The sequence below is a fragment of the Oryctolagus cuniculus genome, chromosome 1 (genome assembly GCF_964237555.1).
Source record: "Oryctolagus cuniculus chromosome 1, mOryCun1.1, whole genome shotgun sequence".
NCBI lineage: Eukaryota > Metazoa > Chordata > Mammalia > Lagomorpha > Leporidae > Oryctolagus > Oryctolagus cuniculus.
In genome coordinates, this window is record NC_091432.1 from 69792436 (window position 1) to 69813714 (window position 21279).

A 21279-nucleotide genomic window follows, 5' to 3' on the forward strand; every position below is an offset into this window, starting at 1 on the left:
ATTTGGTGCTCATAAGGGATGCCGGCACAGCATGAGGCAGCTAAACCCATGACACCACAATGCTGGCCTTATCCTCATTTTATAGAAGAGAAGTCTGCAGTCCAAAACAGTTATATTATTTGCCCAAAGCTACACGGGAAGGCAGTGGCAGAGCTAGGTGCTGGCCCCAGGCCTTGCAACTCTGGGTCCAACTCCAGATCAGTCTGTATCCCACGGGTAAGGGGTAGAAATAAAGGTGCTCGCTGGTGGCATCAGTGTCCCAAGTGATCAGGGCACAGGGGAGACGTCCTCCTAGACAAGACAGATCTGAGGCAAAAACGCAGGTGCTGCTGTCCACCCAACTTCCTCCCCTCACCTGGGTTCAGATGGCTTTTTTTCTGGCCTAGCAAAGAGACCCCTGGGCATTTGTTCAGGAAGATCTCAAATCAGCCCTTAGATGCTTTATTAGGTGTCTGTGTTTCTACCTTCCTGCAGTGATAAACTTCTCTCTGTTTGATGAGAAAAGCAATGAACACCAGGCTCGTAAGCAGCTGGTCTCACCAGTGTCAGCCTGTGCTTTCTGAGGACAGGAGCGGCTGCCCACCATGCCCCCCGCCCCACCGCACCTCACTCCACACAACCTGGTTAATGCTAATTCAGTCAGTGGTTTCCTTCCAAGGCCCTTGGTCTAAATGCAATTAAGTGGCAAATAGGCGGGTGAAGCAAAGACTTTCAGGTCTGCTCCGAGGTCTCCCAGTATATTTATGTGAAATTCTCTTTTGACGAATGGGAAAAATTGATTTTTATCCACTGTGTTCCCTGGTAGCGGGAGAGGCTTTCTTTAATGGAGGACAATTGAGTTTCCTGTTGCTGGAGAATGACTACCAGACCTCCTCTGCTGGCGCTGGCTCCCCTCCAGCTTCCTCCTGGCCCCCAGAGCTCCGGATTCTGCCTGGACGATAACCGGCCCTCTGGGGAACGGTTCCTTCGCGGGGCTGCCCTGGCTGCCCCTCACACACAGGCAGCCAGCCTCTTCTGAGTGATCTCTCTTTGGGGATTTCCTGATAATTGGGAGCTGTCAAAGCAGCACCATTTGGCTCCCAAATAGCCTCCAGTTAGGCAAGCCAGAGGAGAAGTAATTTTAGCCCGGGCTCCTGTGGCTTGCTTTTGGGTTCTGGGGAAGATTATGTTGACTTCCTGTCCCCCAGTAGGCCCTAGAGGCCTCTTGCCAAAGCAGACAATTGGTGTAAGAGTTAAGTCTTGGGGAAAAACACTCCCACCCCCCTTCCACTGGACCATGATTTTCAGTTGCCAAGCAAGCCCAGGTTAATATAAATCTCCCCTACAACAAAGGAGCTGAGGCCGTCAGCTCTGGGAAGGGCTCTGCAATGTGTCTCTTGCCACATGTTGTCGCCTGGGCAGGTATAAAAGACACAAGGCCTGGGGTTCCCAAAGCTCACCGTCTTCAACCATTCACTTCGTGGGTACTGGTAAGTGTTTAAGAATTGACTTTCCAAAAAAAAAAAAAAAAAAAAAAAAGGAAAAGGAAAGAAACCAGCTTTAATATGCAGCATCTGCCCATTTCTGTGGTGTAAACACTCTCATCCTAGCCAATTTCCAGCTACCAATGAGATGCCCCTGAATGCAGAGCTCGGGAGAGGTGCACAGTAGGACAGCATTATGAAGCATTTCCTGCAGACATATAACAACAGAAAGTCAGCAGCCAGGATGATCCTAAAACATAGGAACATTTGTAGGAAATGACGCACTGTTAAAATATCACTATTATCTTTGTTTTCTACATAATTTTGTAGCATTCAATTTTGAGCAAAGGCTCTTTCTAACAGTAAGCTCACAGAACTGCTGCACATTTAATTATCAGTTCCTGTGAGCTGGTATGAGCTGGCTTCTGAACATTCCCTGGAACACGGACCCCATGCTAAGGGTCACGCTCTAGCTCAGGGCTGTGGTTATGGCTAAGAAACCATTGCTGCTCTGAACAGGGAGCTCTATAATGGGAGACCACCTTAGTGAGAAACCACTGACGAGGGGTGCACATTGTCACCAACCCGTCTGCCCAGCTCGCACACCTGCGTCTTACCACCAGTCTTGTATTTGATGCAGTTTGCTTTCCTTGGGTCACTGCCTTGGCGTAACGCAGTTGTGGGCTATTATTTTCTTCTCATGCTTAGAGTTCCATCTGAGCCATCACCATCATTTCAGTAGGGCTGTCATCACATCAACCCTTCCTGGCGCAGTGATTCCCCTCCTGCTCTGGGCTCCTCTGACCCTCCATGACCAGGACTGTCAGATGATTACCGAATGCACATTTCCAAAGCTGTCTCACACGCCAGCACGTGAGCAAGGGTGGATGCTGCCTCCCCAAGGGTGTGTTAAATGAAAAAATGATCCAGACACTGAAACCTGGAGAGAAGAGACTTGCTCATGGTCATCCCATGAAGAACGTCACGGGCTGCCCTGACGGTCAAGCTGGCCTTCGTTCTCCCAAGTCCTGACCCAAGTCCTGTGTCATAGCCACACAGTTCCTAAAATTTACTTTAACAAAAAACTGGGCACCCACTGTGAGCCAGGCCCTGTATGAGGCGCTGGGGTCGTGGAAAGGCATGAAGTACAGTCCCTAGTTACTTGCCAGAGCTCATGAGAGCAAAACGCCTTAGTGTAGTTGTCTCTGACACCAGAAAGTCAATGCACAGGCTTGGCATATGTCAGGCAGCTGGGATACAAACAAGCAATTAGGCTGGGTGAACTCTGCCAGGAGGGAGCGCTTGTGCCAGGCCAAGGCGGGCAGCAAACACACCGGAGTCAGTCCAGCAACATGCACAGGGCCCAACTGAGGAGCCACTGCGGGTGCCAGCCAGGACAATCTGCCCCGTGGCTTCCTGAATATAGTGACCAGGGATGGGATCGAGAGAGGAGTCTGATGGAGAGACAGAGCTGCCGTGACCAAGAATAAAGCCAGTAAGAAACCAGCATCCCTCATCACTCAGGGAGAAGGGGTGGTGACAGGGAAAGAGCTCTGGTCCCAGCTCTGACACCTGGAATTGCCTGTAGGGCCTTGGAGAGCCACCTGATCTCTCTGAACCTCCGTTCTCTTATCTCCCAAATGTAGGCTGAAGTTTCTCCCAGCCCGGCATAAAACAGAATCCCACATGCATTTCAGACTGCTAAGTTTTAATGTGTTGCTTCCTAATCCAGCTCACGTAGCCCTACTAAGTGTGCTTTGATGCTGATGCTCATCTTGGAAGTGTCCTCCCCCTCTGGCACCGTCCATCCACTTATTTTGTTCACTTGCACATTCTTCAGGACCCAGCTGGAGCAGTCCCTAAGCAGCGTCCACCACTCCTGCCCCTTCAGGAACTTGAGACAATCTTTCCCCCACAAAAGCAGACCACGGGCTCCTTGGAGACAGGGATCAAGGACATGTCTCTCACTGCTATATTCCCAGCACTGAGTGGGGCTGTGTTCAAAGTCATTTCTCACCAGGCCAAGGAGCAGAGCTCCTCCCAAACAGATGTTTTCCCTAGAACTGGAAGGCAGGGCATGGAGTAGGGTCTGGAAAGATTATTTACTGAGTGAATACAGAGCTGCTGCGCTTCTGCTACTTAAGGTGAGGGTGCTGTGGGAGAACACAGAGCTATTTGACCTTCACAGGGAGACGGTTAGAGAGCCTATGGTTGGAAGGGCTGGGCCTTTCCACATGGCTCTGGCTTCCCAGGGCTCCAGTCCCTTGCTGTCCTTTGCTCTGGCTTGGTGTCTCCAATCAGCTTTTCCAGTGGGACATCTCAGACCTAAATGCATTTTCCTGAGAACTCTCTAGTTCCTGACTGTCCGACTCAAAAGAGAATGTCCCCATCAGTTTTTTTTTTTTTTTTCAAACTTCTAGTGGTACAGGTGAGAAAATAAAGCTCAGACCAGGTTGGGGAGCCAGGATTCGAAAGCAGAACATGCCCATTCTTAGCCTTGAGAACCCGGCAGTGACTTCACCTCTCAAGGCATCTGCTGCCTGACACAGACACCTGCCTAACTGATCATCCCAGAGTGTGTAAGCCGCCTTGAAATTCAGCACATGCACCGTGCAGCAGGGGCCTTGAAAACGGCAGCACAAATGTTTGCACGCAGGCTCCTTCCATGCACTTGTATTCCTTCCTTCATTTGTGGCACACACGTGCGACCTCCATTAGTCAATGCTAGAAAAGTATCCTGCACCATTGGTACGAGGTCCAATGGATAGGAACTCATGTTTCAGATGCCTTCCTGGTCATTTTGAATCTCCTGGGAACTTTCTGTTAGATATGGGGAGCTTCTTTGGGCAACCTCATCGTGAGGTGGGGAAGACGGCAGCGGGAGTGGCACGCTCTTTTCTTGCTGAGTTACACTTGCACGGTTGGCATTACCTTCTGCTTGGAGTTATTCTGCAGGTATCTTGGTAAGCCACTTGGCCATTTTACAAGTGAGTCTGATTAAGATGAGATTCCACCCCTCCCCCCACTATGGTGTAATGCAGTGCAACGAACCACTGACAGCCCCCTGTCCTCCCTCAGAGGAATGGGGCCCAACCCCCCTCGGAAGCCTTGTGTGCTGGTCCGCACCTGTGGCCAAGTAACATAGGGATGGAAGGGGCAAATGAGTAAAAATCTGATACCCCACAGGAACCACGCACTCTTGCTTTCTGATTGTATTTTGAAAGATTTATTTATTTGGAAGGCAGAGTGAGAAAGAGAGAGAGAGAGAAGGAGAGGGAGAGATCCTTCATCCTCTGGTTCACCCCTCAAATAGCTGCAAAAACCAGGGTTAGGCCAGGCTAAAGCCAGAAGCCAGGAACTCCATCCAACCTTCCATGTGGGTAGCAGGGGCCTGTGTTCCTGGGCCATCACCTGCTACCTTTGCAGGCACATGAGGAGGGAGCTGGAATGGAAGGAGAGTAGCCAGGACACGAACCAGCCCTCCCACATGTGGCCGGCATGGCAAGCAGCAGTCTAACCAGCTGCCCCAAAACACCGTTTCCTTGCTTTCTTATTCTAAATATTTTTATTTATTTATTAGAAAGGGGCAGACAGGAAGACATAGGCAGGCAGACAGAAACAGAAAGCAAGATTTCCCGTCACCTGGTTCACTCCCCAAATGCCTGCAACAGCTGGGGCTGGGCTAGGTGGAATCCAGGAGCCTGGAACCCATGAGTCCCACAGGGCCAAGAACTGGAGCCCTCAGCTGCTGCCTCCACACATGTGCATTAGCAGAAAGCCGGACTCTGCAGTGGGGCTGGGGCTCAAACCCGGGGGCTCGGATACAGAATGCATTTTAACCACTGCCCTGCCTTTTTTTTTTTTTTAAGATGAAAATACAAACCCTAACATTTTCTTTGTGTATCTCATGGATCACATTGGCAGACTGCCTTGCTTCAGAGTTATATTGGCATGTGGATGGTCAATGATTTGTATGAAAAATAAACCCAACTGTGCTAAAATCATATTTCAAAGTCAACTTTTTGTGCGTCGTTCTTTACAACTTATTTCAAATCTCTTCCTATGTTTACTATGTATGCCTTTTGATGGTCTTAGGTCAAAACCAGTAAAGGTTCATCTGATGGCTTCCTAGACTTACTAGAGCCACGGGTTCTCTCTGGCCTGGAAGTTTCCACAAGGAGCTGATGACTGCAAAGGGCCATTCACCTCTGTCCCCTGTGGTGCTAGGGTGCCTGCATCATCTGCACAGCCACACAGATGCTGCAGGCTGATGCTCCGGTTTCTCCCCAGTCCCCCCGCCCCCACCCCGTGCCCCGGTGGCATGAAGATGCATACAACAGACTAACACCATTGCTACTGCTGATATAACGCTACTGCTGTTAGTGATGATGGACGCTGACACTTCCTGCCCTGGCACATCGCTGTTCCAGACCTTGTTCAGTTCTCACAACATCTCCATGAGGAATGGCTTATTATCCTTACATGGCAGAGGGAGAAAGCAAGGCACAGAGAGGTTAAGACCTGTCTCAGGTCACACAGCCAGCAAGCAGTGGGGCTGGGTTTCTATCCTCGGCCACCTGATTCTGAGGCCGGTGACCTTCAGCCCCAAGCTTTATTGAATTTTTTTTTTAAAAGATTTATTTATTTGGAAGTCAGAGCTATACAGAGGTAGAGGGAGGCAGGGAGGGAGAAGGGGAGGGAGGGAGGGAGAGAGGGAGGGAGGGAGAGAGCGAGGGAGGGAGGGAGAGAGAGAGAGATTGATCTTCCATCTGCTGGTTCACTCCCCAGATGTCCACAATAGCCAGGGCTGAGCTAGACTGAAACCAGGAGCCTGGAACTCCATCCTGGTCTCCCATGTGGGTGCGAGGACCCAAACACTTGGCCATCTTTTGATGCTTTCCCAGGCAAATAGCAGGGAGCCAGATTAGAAGTTGAGCAGCTGGGATACAAACCGGTACCCATATGGGATGCCAGCATGGCAGGTGGCAACTTTACCTGCTATGTCACAGCACTAGCCCCTGCACACTGGTTTTTAAAAAATTATGTTGCACAGGAACAGAGAGAAAGTGAGGGCCAGCTGGGGTTGTAGGGAGTCAGAAGCACCGCCCTGCATAGATTTCTGAGCCGAAGATGCTGAGCTGGGGACGCACAGGACTCAGCACACGGCTCTAGGGCCATCAGGTGCGGCTCCTGATTTTGGCTCTGCCACTTACAAGTGCTATGATCTTGGCCAGGTCACTTTCCTTCTCTGTATCTCAATTTTCACAGCCATAAAACAAAGGTAGCCAACTCCCTGCGTCATACAGTCTGTGGGAGACTTAAAGTTGTTAGTACTTACGAATCACAGAAGGCATTATCAAAAAACGCCTGACACACAGAACATTCCCGGTCAACGCTAGTGCTATCATCCAAGGTGTGCCACGTACCAGCCACCAGGCTTCTGGGTACTTTATCTCATTCCATCTCCCAAACAACCCGGCAAGGCAGGAATTACCAGGCCCACATCACAGCGAGGGAAACTGGGCCTCACTGTCCAAGGCCAGCTGCTCTCCCCTGCCCAGCATTCAGATCCAGGCCCTGCCCCTTGCCACCCCGAGTTGCTCTGGCTTTGCTGTAGCAGCCTCCACTGAGGCTTCCCGTGATGGACAGCTAGGAGGAACCAGCTTAAGCTACAAAGCAAACAGAGACGGTAACTCGTTTTGGAAATCAATAAAGGGATGATCAAGTGGCAGAGGAGTTGTTAGCTGCTCATCAGGATGATGTGAGCCGCCGCTGCCTGCATCTGAATTGAGCGCGCCTCGCTGCTTCATCATCATACACGTTCACTTCAGCGTGGTGGTGGGGGGGCTTTCAGAGCGCCGGCATGAATAATATATGACGGCTGACATTCTGGCGGAAGCAGGATCCTTGCCTTCTTCCATCTTCCTTCGGGTAATTCATCATTGTCTGTCTGTCTTTCTTTTCTTTTTTTTTTTTTTAAACTGATGGGAGTAGCCTGTCAGCTCAGCTTGTTCTGAAAACACAGGAGTATAATTCAATAATAAATTTGCTCAGAGGCCAGCTGTCAGGAAGTCGGTGTTTATTTGAAGTCCATTAGATGGTCTCCACTGCTGGCCTCGCAGAGAGCTCTCTGAGGGCTGTCTCAGGCCTGGGGTGGGGCTGGGACGGGGAGCAAACGCACTACCATAGCTACTGTGCCACCAGGGCCAGGATACGACTTCAGACCTGCAGTAGGCGGATACAGATGATATCGCCCCCTCCCTCCTTTCCACTGTTTGTGTCTCTTGCCAGCTCCTGCTCTCCATATCCCTGCAAAGGCCATCCCTCGAGAAGTGCTGTAAGGAGTTCTGATGCCTCGGTGGCGTTCGCGTCACTTGTCCTCTATGTTAGGCCACCTCGCAGCCCTGCTTGAGATGAGATGCTCCTGCCTGGTGTGTGAACAGGGGAGAGCCTGGCTCTTTCTATTCCCTGCCCCCAATCTACCTTCCCAGCCTTTTACTGCCCTGTGCTCTTCCTTCTCCCACAAGCCCCTTGGCTTACCACGCATGATCACATACCCCAGGTATCCTGAGACCATCTGGATTTCAAATGTTACAGCCTGACTCCCAGCTTTCGATTTGGAAAATATTGTCACCACAATTTTGCCCGGCCACGTCCCAATCTCTCCACTCCCGAGTATGCTAGAAAGCCACTCTGTTGCTCATCCTGGCTCCTCAGGAAGCCACAGAGCTTAGCCAGTTGGCCACACAAACATGTGCACACACATGCACATGTGCAGGGATGCACTCACACACATATACACATACACACATGTGCACACATACACACGCACACAAGGACACAGAGACACACACGCACACATGTGCGAAGATGCACTCACACGCATGCACACATACACACATACATATGCAAACACATGTGTACCCTGAGACAACTATCACGGAACACATGTTTTTTTTTTTACAGTCTTGTGCTGATATTTTCCATTCTATTCTTTTTTTTTATTTTTATTTTTATTTTTTTTTGACAGGCAGAGTGGACAGTGAGAGAGAGAGACAGAGAGAAAGGTCTTCCTTTGCCGTTGGTTCACCCTCCAATGGCCGCCGCGGCAGGTGCGCTGCGGCCGGCGCACCGCGCTGATCTGATGGCAGGAGCCAGGAGCCAGGTGCTTTTCCTGGTCTCCCATGGGGTGCAGGGCCCAAACACCTGGGCCATCCTCCACTGCACTCCCTGGCCACAGCAGAGGGCTGGCCTGGAAGAGGGACAACCGGGACAGAATCCGGCGCCCCAACCAGGACTAGAACCCGGTGTGCCGGCGCCGCTAGGCGGAGGATTAGCCTAGTGAGCCGCGGCGCCGGCCCATTCTATTCTACCCCCATTTCATTTGTGTTTACTTCTTAAAGAAACAAGAAAATAATTTTGACCTACTAAAGAGATTTGCTGATACACAGGTGCTGTGGCCTGCAGTTTGCTAGGCAATGTTCTAATGGCCAGCTCTCCTCAATGAAATCCTGTCTCAGGCCAGAGGCCATCTCCTGCCACAGTCTCCATTCATTTGCTTATTCGTCCCTGCACTCATTCCCCATAACATTTCCTGTGGCCTATCTGGAGACTGCCCGGAGCTGTGTGCTGAATGAACAAATCTGGACATGCGGCAGCTCCTGCAGCACTGGCTCAGGGAGAGACACAAGCACATGTCCAGAAGTTTGTGGAAAATGGAATTACATGTAAATTTATTAGGGTGCAACAATTTTTTGAAAGGTATGCAGCTTTCCCCTATTAATAAGTATTTTCCATGAATTTCTAGAAGTTTCTGCATATGCATATTTGACTTTTTTTTTTTTTTTGCAGGAAGACAAACTTGCATTTACATTCCATTTTGATGAACTTCTAGAAGCACCCTCATGTCTGCAGTGGGAGTGCTGGCCCTGCCTGTGAGCCCTCAGAACACTTCACCCATACTTCTCTGTAGGTATTCAGAGAGACTGCCCTAAGGACCCCCTGATTCCTTCTGTCATTGACTGTGGTTGACCCCAGGCCATCCCCGCTACTAGGGAGTATAAGTCCAATGACCAAGAAGGCCTGGGACTCACAAAGAGTCCTCAGAGCAAAGGGGTCAGATGCATACCTTCTTCTTCACACCCAGGGCAGAAGAAGGGCTGGGAAGAGTCACCAAATCTGTGTGTTTGGGACACACAAGCTGGGTCCCTCTCTGAGCCTGCTCCTCATAAGATTTGACCCTGTCTACAGGGCGTGATCCTTTGCCTCCTTTGGGATAAGTACTCTGGTTATCTATCTATCTATCTACCTACCTACCTACCTATCTATCTATCTACCTACCTATCTACCTACCTACCTATCTACCTATGTATGTATGTATGTAACTATGTATGCATGTTTGTGTGTATCAGAGCAACAGAGAGAGGAGGAGAAAGATCTTCCACCTACTGGTTCACTCCCCAAATGGCTGCAAAGGCTAGGGCTGGGCCAGGCCAAAGCCAGGAACTCCATCTGGGTCTCCCACATGAGTGACAGGAGCCTTTGACTGCTTTCCCAGGCACACCAGCAGGGAGCTGGACTAGAATTGAAGCAGCTGCAAGTGTTGGCTTTCCCTGCCATATGCCACAACACCGACCCCATTCTACCTTTCCCGGAAGTCCCTCAGACTCCTTCAGCTTCTTCTCTTTGGGCTCAGCCAACAGCTCCCTGTCCACGTCCACCTACCTGCCGCAGTGGGCTGAATATCTATCAGGCACAGAGGAGCCCAGCTAGACTTCACAACACGCTGTTTCTGAGACCAATACCAGGTCCTCAGATGCATTCTGAAGGTTCAAATGGCGTGGGGGCGGTCCAGCTGTCAGAACTTCTTCCTGCCAGTGGTACCAGTTGGGGTGCGGTACGGTGGCATGAGACGCCCCATGTCACTCTGGGGAGCCACTTACTTCTGCATCCAGGTGTGGGATCAGGCCTCTGTGGGAATGGGTTCCTGGGAAGGCTCTGGGTGCCCAGGACTGCCTTACTCGCTTCCACCCCTGGAGGGCACTCCAGTCAATTCCAAGCCCTGGCCTTGAACTCCTCACCCTCCCCTGCTGCCAGCAGCAGAGGTCCCGGCATGCCCTGGGCCCAGTTTGCAGTTGGGCAACTACAGCATGACGAAGTGACCCACAGAGGCTTGCCTTTCCTGCTGGTCTCAGCAATGTCGTTGGGGCTCTGGGTGACAGCCTGCCTTGTGGAGGTCAAGTGAGACCCCAGACAAACTAAAAACTGTGGTGCAGCATGTGGCGTGCAGGAGGTGATGGGGTGTGGTCTTTCAGTTACACATGGGCACTGAGTCAGGTCTGCCTGCCCATCAGAAATTCTATTCTCTGGACAGGGGCCATTGGAGTCTTCTCTAACAAGGATCCTGGCTGACATCTGGCTGGCAAGAAGGCCGCATTTCCCTTCCTCGAATAATGATGCAACAATCTAAGCCTGGCTACTCTCTGGGTGACTACTGGGCTTCTCTGGAGGGCGGGCCCCTCTCAAGTTCCACTGCCAGTCAAGGAAGTTGGAAGCCATTCTCCCATTATTTTTTTTTTTTAATTTTGGGCCAGTGCTGTGGCACAGTGGGTTAAGCCATGGCCTGCAGTGCTGGCATCCCACACGGATGCCAGTTCAAGTCTCAGCTGCTCCACTTCTATCCAGCTCCCTGCCAATGTGCTTAGGAAAACAGCAGAGGAGGGACCCAAGTACTTGAGCCATCATCTGCTGCCTGTGAGGGTGCACATTAAGAGGAAGCTGGATTGGAAGTTGATAAGATGGGATTTGAACCAGATATGGGATGTAGGTGTTCCAAGCTGTATCACAATTGTTGTGCCAAACATGTACCCCAGATGCTCTTTTCAACATCATCATCATCATCACCATCATCGTCAGGTAATTAGCAAGCATGTTTTTGTGGGTCAGGCACTGGGCTGAGGATTTCATGTATGTTTGGGTCCCATTTAATCATCATGGCAACCCTGTGACAGAGACATTATCACCCCAATCTTACAGAAGAGGACATCAGAGAATTCTCCCAAGGTCACATAGCAAGAAAGTGGGTACAACAGCCTTTCAATCCAGGCTTGGTTGCTCCCAAGGCTTGTGCTATTTCCACCCTGGCACGCAGCTGTTATAAAAGTCACTGTTTACTGACCATCTAATGGGTACCAAGCCCTGGGCTACATGCTTTCGCAAGCTAATCTTTTCAAAGACTTCGATGAAACTGTAATTGCTGTTGCCCATTTATATCTGGTGGCCCTGCACCAAGGTTAAAGCATCCTCCGGAGGTTACCAATCACTAGAGGGAGGTAAAGCCAGGATTGGGACTGTGGGTACTCTCCACCACGCTTTCTCCTAGAAGAGGAAAGAAAGCAATAACTCAAGTATGGTCACTGAGCTCACTTTATCCCAGCTGCACAAAATAAGCACTGTGTTACTGGCCCAGGCCGAGAGAATGGAGAACCAAGTAGGTAGTCTAATGGAAAGAGTGCATCCTCCCGCCGCGAGGCTGGTTAGTCATGCGGAAGGATGTTCCTGGGGATTGCTTCAGGGATCCGTTGTCCTAGCTGTTTCTTCTGCATCTGGAGCAGCAAGAATGGGGGAGGGGGGGCGCAATGATTGTGGCAAGACACTTTTATAATAACCTTTTGGAGGCTCCCATTACCTATTCATCTGTAGAGCAAGTATTCTATTCCAGGCCATGCCCAAAGTATTATTGGTGTGGAGAGATGAACAGTCCCTGCTTTTACAGTGCACTTAATTTAACCGAAAGTGGCCTGTGTATAAACAGTGATCTGGGAGCTGACTTCTCTGCCTGCTTCTGCCACTCATCTGGAATGGGGTTTTCAGCAGGTGAGGTGAGTGAGCTTCCCTGGACTCTGAATGCTGATGCAAAATTAAGAAAACAGCTACTGGACCCATTCTCACCCTCTTTGTACTTGAAAAACTCCATTGAAGAGCAGAATTAAAAGACATGTTTGTTTTGGGATAAACATTTTTGAAATCTATGCATAGTTTTTTTTTTTTTTTGTAATATGCATGTTTCATGAACATTCTGAAGATGCTGTGAGTGTCCTGGATGACTACTAAGTGGTACAATGATTAAAGGACAGCGCTTTCCTGAGGGTCCCGTACGGAGGCTGAAAGGCACGTATGTGACTCACTATGTGAGCAGTAAGCCACTTCCTGCAGCCACGTAGCCAGAAGCGGCACAGCTGGGATCTGAAGCCCAACTTGGCTTGATTTCCAGGCCCCCATCATCCCTGCTGCCAAGCAGTCCCTGTATCCCAGCTCAGGCATGTCAAGTTCTACCCCTGATGGGATCCTCACGGCAAGGAAGACCTAACAGAGCAGCAACACTTGGATTCCCGTGCAGGTCTGACAGCGAGTCACAGTGCTCAACTAGCAGACTGAGCAAGTGACCAGGAGGACACATGGGGAACATGTCCCCACAGGCACTGCTCTGCAGGCATGGTGAGGGCATCCCTTAAGCAGAACAGCCCCCAGGCAGTCAGCAAGCCATAGCCCTAATCAGATCCCAAGATGCGCCCAGTCAAGAAAGGCTGAGCAAGCAACATTTTCCTCTGTAGGAACCTCTGGTTCCATCACGCACGGAGGGAGGCCTTCTGCTTGGCATCCTCATTTACGCTCTGGGAGGGTAAGAGCTGCCCCATGACCCTGTCTTGATTCCCCGTTCTTCCCCACTTACGCATGCTCCTGGAGCAAGTGTTTGTGCACTCACGATTTCAACCACTGCCTGTCTGCTGATGGTTTCCTGAATCAACCACTCTTGACCCTCATCCCTGGGTGAGTTCCAGATGACTTGTTAACTGCACATATGCATTTCCTCCTGGTTGTCCTGCCAAGCACTGTCCCTACCTCACCCTTACCATGCACAACGTGGAGGGCAGCACCTTCCTTCCAAACCTGCTCCTACACTCAGGTCCTCAGCCTGGGGAGGAAAGCACCAGCACTCACCCAGGCATCCAGAAGGAGACCCCTCTCACCAGCATCCCTCACTCCCATCAGTTCCCCAGCTCCGAGGACTTCCCTCTGCCACTCCACTGTCCCCGAGGGGGCGGCTCTCTGGCACAGAGGTCATGACCACAGCAGGTACACAGTCTGTTACTGTTCAATGAACTGGGCTGACATTTACAGAAAGCTCTGTCCACAGGAGGCGCTACTGCACTGGAGACACGGAAAAGACACGAGGATCCTTCCTCTCGGATACCTCATCCAGCTTTGTGTCCCGATGCGGAGCACAGAGGACAGGGGGCTATCTTTGCCTGGTTCCTGCGCCCCTTCATTCCTCTGTGACTTTGTGCCAGCCCTTCCCTAGGCTGGGAACACCTTCTTCACCCCTTGTCGATTTCATTACTTCTCATCTTCAAGACTTGCATCTCCAGTGTGGTCTTCCTCCTGTCCAGGAGTAGCTCCTCTTGGGAGCACGTTCCTGGCCTGTCCCACCGTAAGTGTCCCTTTTCTGTCTCCCGAGTGGACTCTGAGTGGCCAACAGGCAGGCCTGTGTTCTAACTCATCTCTGTGATCTCAGCACAGCCCCTGGTGCAGAGCAGCCCTCAATCAACAACTGCTCTGCGGATGTCACAACTAAAAGATGAAAAGCACAGAGGCCTGTGGCCTGGGACGCCGGCAGACAGCCCCTCGCCCCATCCTGGGCCTAGCCGAGTCTTCTGGATATCAGTGCTGAGGGAGATTGGCATTGAAGCCTTTCAGATTGTCTAGCGACTGCAGGGTCAGGAAAAACTGATGATCCAAGATTCCCCTGGGACCTTTCATTTCTGTCTCTCCGCCTGTCATCCAGCAGGAACAAGGTGATTTCGCTCACAAAAATTCCAAATGCCTTGGCTGGTGGTTTCGTATATGGGGTTACCCAAGGCGACGTCTCTGCTCCCCCTGCTATTCCACCAGGAACCTTCAGTGCCCACCCTCCTGGCCTTCTCCCGCCCCACCCGCCCCAACACGGCCCCAGTGGTGACTCGGTTCTCCCCGGGAGAGCACTGCCTGGGGCTGGGGCCGAGGACTCACCCTCCGTCAAAGGGATTCTCCCCGGGGATGACGTGCGTGCTGTCCTTGCCCACGAGGAACTTGATGCGGTCGTAGAAGGAGTGGAGGTTCTGCTGGGACACAGGGGCCTGTGTCTCCTGGATGATGTCCAGTGGGTCAGGGGAGCCCAGGCACAGGGGGTTGACATGACAGAGGGGCTGCAGGCAGCAGTCAGGGTCCATGCAGTCCAGCAAGCCGTCTGTAGGGGTGACAGAGCATGCGGTTTACATGACTGTGCTGTTAGCCACGGTTTCCAGACGCCTTCATTCATTTCCACTCTCCATCCCATTCACTAAAAACTTCACCATGGGCTGATACAAGCCAAGGCCTGAGCTGGGCACCAAGGAGACCCAGGTGCTTCAGATCTGATCCCAGCTCACCTGTCCAGCAGGAGACAGACAAGTAAGTGTCCAGCGTCTGCCTGAGTTTTCCCCCCGCCCAGAGATAGAAGGAGTAATATTGGAAGCCCAGAGGTGTGACAACACAAGAACATCTGAATGATAACGTCCAATGCTGGGGCTCAGAAGGGGAGAGAAGTGGCTACGAGGAGGCTGCTGGGATGGCTGCTGCAGACCGGGCTGGGCCTGGACGGCCACATCAGGGAGTTGGGCTTTCAACCTCCGGACGCTAGGAGTCGCTGAAAGGTCTCCAGTAGGGGGTGGCTTCATCTGATGGGCAGGACTGAAACTGGAGGAGGCCCTAAGAGGAAGCTGGGGCCAGACAGGAGTGGGAGGGGGGTGCTGCTGAGTTTGCACAGGTGGGAAAATACAGGTTGCTTAGGCTAGAGCAGAACTGTGGAAAGGAAGGGAAGCAGAAGGTTCTGGGAGACGTTTAGGAGGTGGAACTACAAGACCTGGTGACTGGCTGGCTTTGGGGGTGAGGAAGAGGCAGTGCTGGTGAGGGCCCTGTATGCAATTCTCAGCCTCTCCCCCAGCTGCTGTGCTCCTGTGTGGCCCGAGGCACAGTCCCCAGCCCTGCGGCAGCCCGGCTCTGCCTTCTGTGTGTTGCCATTAGCAGGAAACTCCCTTTGTCATATACATAGGTTTCTTCAGCACTCACAAATCATGCTACAGTTCTACCATCTTCCCAAAGTGCTGAGAATGAAATTCTATGAGATAACAGATTTTACAGGCACCCAGTAGAAAAGCTCCAATGGATAAGAAATCCAGGGGGAGAAGGAAAAGCCCCGTGTTACACCTGTGTGCTCTGAGGGCAGAAACCACTCAGATGCAATCCTGCCTGGGTTCCAACTCTGGCTCTACTGCTTGTGAATTCTGGGACTTGGGGCAAACTTTCCACTGCTCTTGGGGCATATATCTCTTCTGGTCATCTCTGTGGTACCCTCAGTATTTACTACAGGAGTTTACTTTATTTTTAGATTAGTTTTAAAAAACACAATTTGTATTATATTTATTTGGAAGGGAGTCGGTGGTGGTGGTGGTGGGGAGAAATATCTCCCATTCACGGGGCCAGGCCAAAGTCAGGAGCTGGGAACTCAACCCAGGCCTCTCACATGGGTAGCAGGGAACTAATGCCTTGAGCCATCACCATTGCCTCAAAGGATGCACATTAGCAGGAAGCTGGAATCAGAAGCAGAGCCAGAACTTGAACCCAGGTGCTTAGTTACATGGGATGTGGGTATCCCAGTATGCAAACGCCTGCTCTAGTGGATGTGTTTAAAACAAGGCTGGTATACAAATGAATGAAACTGGATGAACTGATGAACAAATGGAAGCAGGAGATGAGACCAAATGCCACAAAAGCCAGAAAAACCACAGCTTAATTCAGTCCTAAGCAGTTGGCATGGTGGGCCTGAAGTTCTGGTACTGCCTTAAGAGAGGCCCTGGACAAACTGCTGCTCCCCTCCTCAGTAACATGGGGTAACACTGATATGCCCTTTGCATTTCTGTCTTTATGGAGTTTACAATATAGATGCTACCACCAGAGTACTGACTATGTGCTGGCTAGACTCAGTACCTGGTCCTCCTTACTAGCTGTGTGGCCTGGCAAGCTCCCTGACTGCTCTGAAACCCAGCTTAGCAACAAAATTCCTCTTTTGTTCTCCTCCATTCCTTTCTGGTGCTCAGGAGCTGGTGGCATCCTTGAAGCAAGCACACTGATGGAGCATTAGACGCCCTGGCTCTGAAACTTCCTACTATGCGGTCTTGGGCAAGTTAAACTCTCTAGCCCAAGTTTCCCATGTCTCTTAAAAGGGTTAGGAAGAGTATGTGTCACATGAAGTATTTGTTACATAAACAAAATAGTCTAGCATGTCTTTCAACCTAGCACAGTTAGCTGACACAGAGTCAGTGCTTAGTAAGGGGTAGCTCCCTTCCTGACCCTGACCCTGACCTTGACCCTGAACCTAGAACATGAATCATCAAAACCAAGGCCCATTTATCCTCTTCTGTTCACCGGCCTGCTTTATTCTGAGGTGTGGGCAAATGGGCTCACTTCACCCCACCACTGTTCCAGGTCCCAACCTGGGGCTGCCGGGCCAGCTCCCAGTTGCAACCGTCTGGCAAAGCACCTGTCTCCCCGTGGCCGGCAGGCTCCACAGCATCTTCCTGGGCTGCCCCGGTCAGACACTGCTTACACACGTGATTACAGCCCAGGTGGAGGGTTATTTGCATTCTGCTATTGATGTTCACATGGCAGATTCAGCGGCCACGTCCATTACTGCAGAAATGCCCCATTATTCAATCCCAGCGAGTGGGGACGCTGACCATTAAATCAGCCAGCACAATGGAAGGGCCGTGAAAAGTCATGGCTAATTTGAAATTTTATTAGCTCCTGCTTGCTCTTATTTACCACCGAAGCAGTCCCTGGACACCCGTCTTTCACCTCTTTATAAACACTCTGTGGCACCTGGCAAGAACTACTTCCTGTTGGGGGGCGGGGTGGGGAGAGTTTGCGTTCTAGCCCTGGGAGAAGGCTGGCCAGGAATGACGGACATGTTATTATTAATATCCACATTAAACGATGAGGAGGAGGAGGAGGAGGAGGATCAAGTACAGCATCATGAAGTGCCAGGCACGGTGTTAAATACTTGATAAGAAACGTGTCATTAAATCCTCCCATGCCATGAAAGAGCCACTGTCATCACCTTCACTGCAGAGAGAAGGCGCCAGAGGCACACAGCGCTCAGGACCTGGGGGAAGGCCGCCAGGTCAGTGAGGGGAGACGCTGACTCCAACTGTGACTCAGTTCCACCTGAGGTCTGAAATGGCCCCTGAGGCTGGGAGGCCTCCAGGAACTCCTTCTTGGGTTGGGAGCAGAGCTCTGTGAATCCCACGGAAAACTCGCCTGTTCCACACTCGCTTCCACAGCCCGGCAGCTCCGTCATGCAGCTCTGTCCCTGACGCTGTAATTTCCATTTCCTCTGTCTTCCCTCCCAGACCTGAGCATCAGGGGCTGTGTGATTCGGTCAGTATCCCAGGGCCCAGACCTGGACTGCAACACAGCCTGTACTCCACGGTGCTTTCAGGAACCAAAGAATGACTGATCCAGGCCAGAGCAGCTTCTCAAGACTCGCCAATCTGTCTCTGCACCACGTGTGACAGAGAGAGCTCCCTTGGGGAGTCTCATGACAGAGAGACAAGGATTTTCCGAGGAAGAACATCTAGGCTGACCCAGCATGTGTGCACGCCCCACACAGCAAGTGATACAACACACCAGGGTCTTTTAATTAGGATTCGCGTCTTTCATTAGTTCCGCAAAGTTCTGTCCTGAGTTCTTTGAGTATTCCTCTTTCTCTCTAATACGACTTCAGGAATACGACTAAAAGCTTAAAAGCATCTTCCACTTGTCATGTCTTTGAATTTCTATCTGCTGCATCGTGGTTTACTTCCTCAGCTCTGTATTTCACTTATTTTTCCTTCGTCTGTGTCTGATCTGCTGCTGAATGTGAAGTCCGGGTTGTTAAATTGCCACACTTCACAATTTCTAGATAATCGATTTTGAACTTTGAGAAAACTGCTTGCTTCTTTCTTGATAGCACCTTGCTGCAGCCCCATGGTGGTTCTGCTTCAGTTTATCGGATGTCATTTTAAAACATACTGACTTTAGACTTGGCTTTAGCCAGGTAAGTTTTTGGGAGTGGTGCAACTCTTGGGTGCTGTAGGTGTTGTCTGCAGTGTATGGTCAGTCATTTCTGTGAGTTCTAGGATGCTGATTGACAACTCCAGGGGGTGTGGTTTACTATGGGATCTTGCATAATTGAACTCACCCTTCACAGGGGTTTTCTGGCTACTTCTGCTGTTATTCTAGGGGTACTAGTGGCATAAGGCCACTTTTCAGGTTGATTTCTTAGCCCAGAATTCGAGGACCTCTATTTATTTGCTTGGCAGAAAAAAGAGAGAAAGCAAGAGCCAGTGAGTGAGTCCATCTACTGGCTCATTCTCCAACTGTCTGCAGTAGTTGAGGCTCGGGGGAGGCCAAAGCCAGGAGCTGGGAACTCCATCCAGGTTCCAGTAGGAACCCAATGACTTGAGCCATCACTGCTGCCTCCCAGGGTCTGCATTAGCAGGAATCTGGGGTCAGGAGCTGCAGTTGGGAATCTAACTAGTGTCTTAAGAAGCAAGCTAAATTTCTGGCACACCCCCTTCCGGTTTTTAAGTTTAGATTTTAGTATGTTCTGAGGCATAGGTTCCATGTCTCACAGGGGACCTGTCCACCCCCACTCCCGAGAACCAGGGTATAGGAATGCCTCAGTGACACCCCTGTGGTCCAGCAGGCCCAGGCTTTCAGGCCTGGTCTCCCTCGAGTTGCAGCCTCCTAGGGACCCTGCTTTGTGCAGGGCCCAGCCCCAGTTCTCCACTTCGGTGCACCTTGTCTCCCGATGCTGAATGTACCACAGTTCCTGTGCCCACTGCTCTGGCTTTCAGCTTCATCTTGCTTCTGGAATCCAGGGCACTCTAACCCCCCTTTCTTCTCTGCTAAATTTTTAAAACAAGTCAAAGTGCTTTGTGGTCAGATGGTTTCTGTGATGACCTACTTGGTCATTTTGCTGGAAATAAAAATCCTACCAAGAGCTCTGAGCTTCAGTTCTCTTATCTTTAAAATGAAACCACCAAACTCCTTCACAGGGATGCTGTGAGGACCAGTGTGATCACGGGTGTGAAGCACTTAGCATGATAGACAATTCGTAAGTAAGTGCCTGGTAAGCGGCAGTTACTATTAACTCCTGGCCAGGTACCGCCCATGAACAGATATTTTGGTCACAGACCTGCCACTGGGCCCTACATTGGCGCTTCCCTCTGCACGCATTTCTGGATGCACACTGAACGTGGATAAACATGACCACAGCAACACACATGTACACTGGAGTGGTGGGGACCTCTGGGGACTCGCGTATCTGGATCCTCTGAAATGGAGCTGTGACACAGATGTGCAGTCAGGAGAGATGGGCACTGCGAGTCGTTCATGGCATGCTTTCAGGTTACACCGATTTATGCCAGGCCGAGAATTTGGTCAGCTTCTGCCTTCCTATGTGGACACCTCCAGATCATTTATTTACTCAATATTTGCTTGAGTAGGAAATGACCAATGATTATATTTAAATGAGATACACACGTTTAAAATATGAAGGGTCCCCTGAAATTTTTTTAAAGGCAGTTCACAAGCCCTGATTTTGTGGGAAACCCTCTTTGAGTTTTCAAACATACCCGTGGCTGTCTGAACCAGTGCATGTGGTAGGCCCTCTGACAAGACAGAGTCTTTCTCAGTATCATCTTCTTAGGCACAGGTGACACGTTTGGAAGAAGAGTAAATTCAGAGGTAGATGAGAAATCATCAAGAAATTGTTCTGGGGATTCTCTGGATTGGGCTGGTTGGAAGCATTCGCATTTCAAGTGCTTCATATTTTCGTCGCACACTGCACACTGGTTGGTGGCCTTACGCCCCGTCCAGGCTCGTGTGTAGTCACGAGTCACTTAACAACAAGGGTATGTTTTGAACAATGCATTGTTGAGCAGTTTCACTGTGTGAATACCATAGTGTGAACTTACACGATCTAACACAGCTCTGACTGCACCAGGCCATCAAATCTAAGGGGCCATTGCTGTACACATAGTGCATGGTTGGCGGAAGTGTCATCATGCAATGTATAACTGGATTTGCTATCCTCATGGAGAGACCTCATTTACTGAGCATGAAAAAAAATCAGGAAAATACGGAGGATTTTCCTTCAAATTTTGTAACCCTTAATTTCTTGGGGGGAGGGGAGGAACAATTTTTACCACTAATTTTCCCTTTTTCTCTAATATTGAAAGTTCCCTTCCTCTTATGTGAAAGTCAAAAAGGATGAAGAAATGTCATAAGGCTGCTCAGGCTCCTGAAGGTGGGGGTGGGTGCAGTTGTGGCTCCTCCCCCTGGGGGGTGGCCTCTGATGGGGAGTGGAAGGCGAAGGAAGAAAAGAGACAAGGGGATGGCAGAAATGAAAGCAGAACAGACATGAAAATAAAAGGACCAGCTTTCTGGGGCACTGAGTGAAACATTCCCACGAGGTTCTGTACTCCTGAGCTTGAACTTGAGGGACCCCCGGGCTCAAAGGCTGCAGGTGCACAGAATTCTAGCTTCTGTTTCTGTTGCCATCTCTGCACTCAAGGACAGGGCTGTGCTACTTGCTCTTGTATTGCTTCTTAGCGCCTGCCTGCAGGTGGGTATCAGCTGACCCAAAGAACCAGGGCAGACAGGTGAGGAGGAGGGAAATGTCGTCTGAAAGCCCCGA

At 50.7% G+C, this 21279-nt stretch overlaps 1 protein-coding gene across 32 annotated transcripts in view; it reads right to left on the reverse strand.

Annotated features, from left to right (window-relative positions):
- The window catches only part of TENM4 (teneurin transmembrane protein 4), a 2118216-nt gene that overhangs the window by 77692 nt on the left and 2019245 nt on the right, over positions 1–21279 (reverse strand). For all 32 annotated transcript variants that reach the window (XM_051821885.2, XM_051821866.2, XM_051821785.2 and 29 more), the window contains one exon: positions 14532–14748. In XM_051821885.2, coding sequence (XP_051677845.2) covers positions 14532–14748 — 217 coding nt within the window. The remainder of the gene's footprint in view (positions 1–14531; positions 14749–21279) is intronic.